At 49.8% G+C, this 1,878-nt stretch overlaps 1 protein-coding gene across 1 annotated transcript in view; it reads left to right on the top strand.

The window, feature by feature from the left end:
- Positions 1-891: 891 nt before the first annotated feature.
- The window catches only part of mmp11a (matrix metallopeptidase 11a), a 49,820-nt gene continuing 48,833 nt past the window's right edge, over positions 892-1,878 (top strand). The window contains exon 1 of the mRNA XM_070887494.1: positions 892-1,012. Within this exon, the coding sequence (XP_070743595.1) occupies positions 929-1,012 (84 nt within the window). The 5' untranslated portion in view covers positions 892-928. The remainder of the gene's footprint in view (positions 1,013-1,878) is intronic.

Genomic DNA, 1,878 nt, shown 5'->3' with positions numbered 1-1,878 from the left:
AATCCCCCAACAAGGGTTAATAGAGAAATCCCCGAACAAAGGGTTAATGGAGAATCCCCCAACAAGGGTTAATGGAGAAATCCCCGAACAAAGGGTTAATGGAGAATCCCCCAACAAGGGTTAATGGAGAAATCCCCGAACAAAGGGTTAATGGAGAATCCCCCAACAAGGGTTAATGGAGAATCCCCCAACAAGGGTTAATGGAGAAATCCCCGAACAAAGGGTTAATGGAGAATCCCCCAACAAGGGTTAATAGAGAAATCCCCGAACAAAGGGTTAATGGAGAATCCCCCAACAAGGGTTAATGGAGAAATCCCCGAACAAAGGGTTATTGGAGAATCCCCCAACAAGGGTTAATGGAGAATCCCCCAACAAGGGTTAATGGAGAAATCCCCGAACAAAGGGTTAATGGAGAATCCCCCAACAAGGGTTAATGGAGAAATCCCCGAACAAAGGGTTAATGGAGAATCCCCCAACAAGGGTTAATGGAGAAATCCCCGAACAAGGGTTAATGGAGAAATCCCCGAACAAAGGGTTAATGGAGAATCCCCCAACAAGGGTTAATAGAGAAATCCCCGAACAAAGGGTTAATGGAGAATCCCCCAACAAGGGTTAATGGAGAATCCCCCAACAAGGGTTAATGGAGAAATCCCCGAACAAAGGGTTAATGGAGAATCCCCCAACAAGGGTTAATAGAGAAATCCCCGAACAAAGGGTTAATGGAGAATCCCCCAACAAGGGTTAATGGACCCCCCCTCCCCCAGGGGTTAATGAACCCCCCCAGGGGTTAATGGAGAAACGCTGCACACGCCGCCCACGTGACGGTAGTGGCGGTGTGTGGGGCGCAGGATCCGGGGCGCTGCGAGAACAAAGCGGCGGTGCGGGCTATAAAGGCGGAGGCAGCGGCGGCGGGCCGCACTCGCTCAGTATGTTGGCCCTCACCGTGGCTGTGGCTTGTGTCCTCTGCAGTAGCGCACTGCCGGCTCCCCGGGGGTCGCCGCCGCACCGCCGGGTAAGCGAGCTCTCCGTCAGCACACCGCGGGACCGGGGAACAAAACAAGCCGAGCGGCTCCAGCACAGCTCTCGGACCCTGGCAACTGGCCCAAGGGTTATTCAGCTGCAGCACACTAAAGTGCAACGTGAGAAATATTACACTGCCAATTTCGGGACAAAGTTGCAGTGGCTGATATCTCAAAGTCTGTTTAATGAAGTATTAAATATCAAACTGTTTTATACATATATTAATGAGTATATTGTATACAAACATCTTTTCTCTATTTATAGTACTGTATGTATAGATATACTGTGTGTATGCATGTAACTAATCTGTACTTTTGTGTGTGTGTGATGAGTTCAGTGCGCAGGGTGCCTGTGATGAGCAACAGATGAGAGAGAGAGAGTGTGTGTGTGTGTGTGAGAGAGAGGTGAGAGAGGTGTGTGAGAGAGGTGTGTGAGAGAGAGAGGGAGAGAGAGAGAGTGTGTGTGTGTGAGAGAGAGAGTGTGTGAGAGAGAGTGTGAGAGAGAGAGAGAGTGTGTGAGAGAGAGAAATGAGAGAGAGAGAGAGTGTGAGAGTGTGAGAGAGAGAGAGTGAGAGAGAGAGAGCGTGAGAGAGAGAGAGTGAGAGAGAGAGAGCGTGAGAGAGAGAGTGTGAGAGAGAGAGAGTGAGAGAGAGAGAGAGTGTGAGAGAGAGAGAGAGTGTGAGAGAGAGAGAGAGTGTGAGAGAGAGAGAGAGAGTGTGAGAGAGAGAGAGAGAGTGTGAGAGAGAGAGAGAGTGTGAGAGAGAGAGAGAGTGTGAGAGAGATATTCTCAGAGAGAGTGTGAGAGAGAGAGAGAGTGTGAGAGAGAGAGAGAGTGTGAGAGAGAGAGAGAGTGTGAGAG

The sequence above is a fragment of the Pristiophorus japonicus genome, chromosome 8, assembly GCF_044704955.1.
Source record: "Pristiophorus japonicus isolate sPriJap1 chromosome 8, sPriJap1.hap1, whole genome shotgun sequence".
In the NCBI taxonomy this organism is placed as follows: domain Eukaryota; kingdom Metazoa; phylum Chordata; class Chondrichthyes; family Pristiophoridae; genus Pristiophorus; species Pristiophorus japonicus.
Note: the sequence above shows the minus strand (reverse complement) of the source record. Positions and strands in the feature narration are given on the sequence as shown.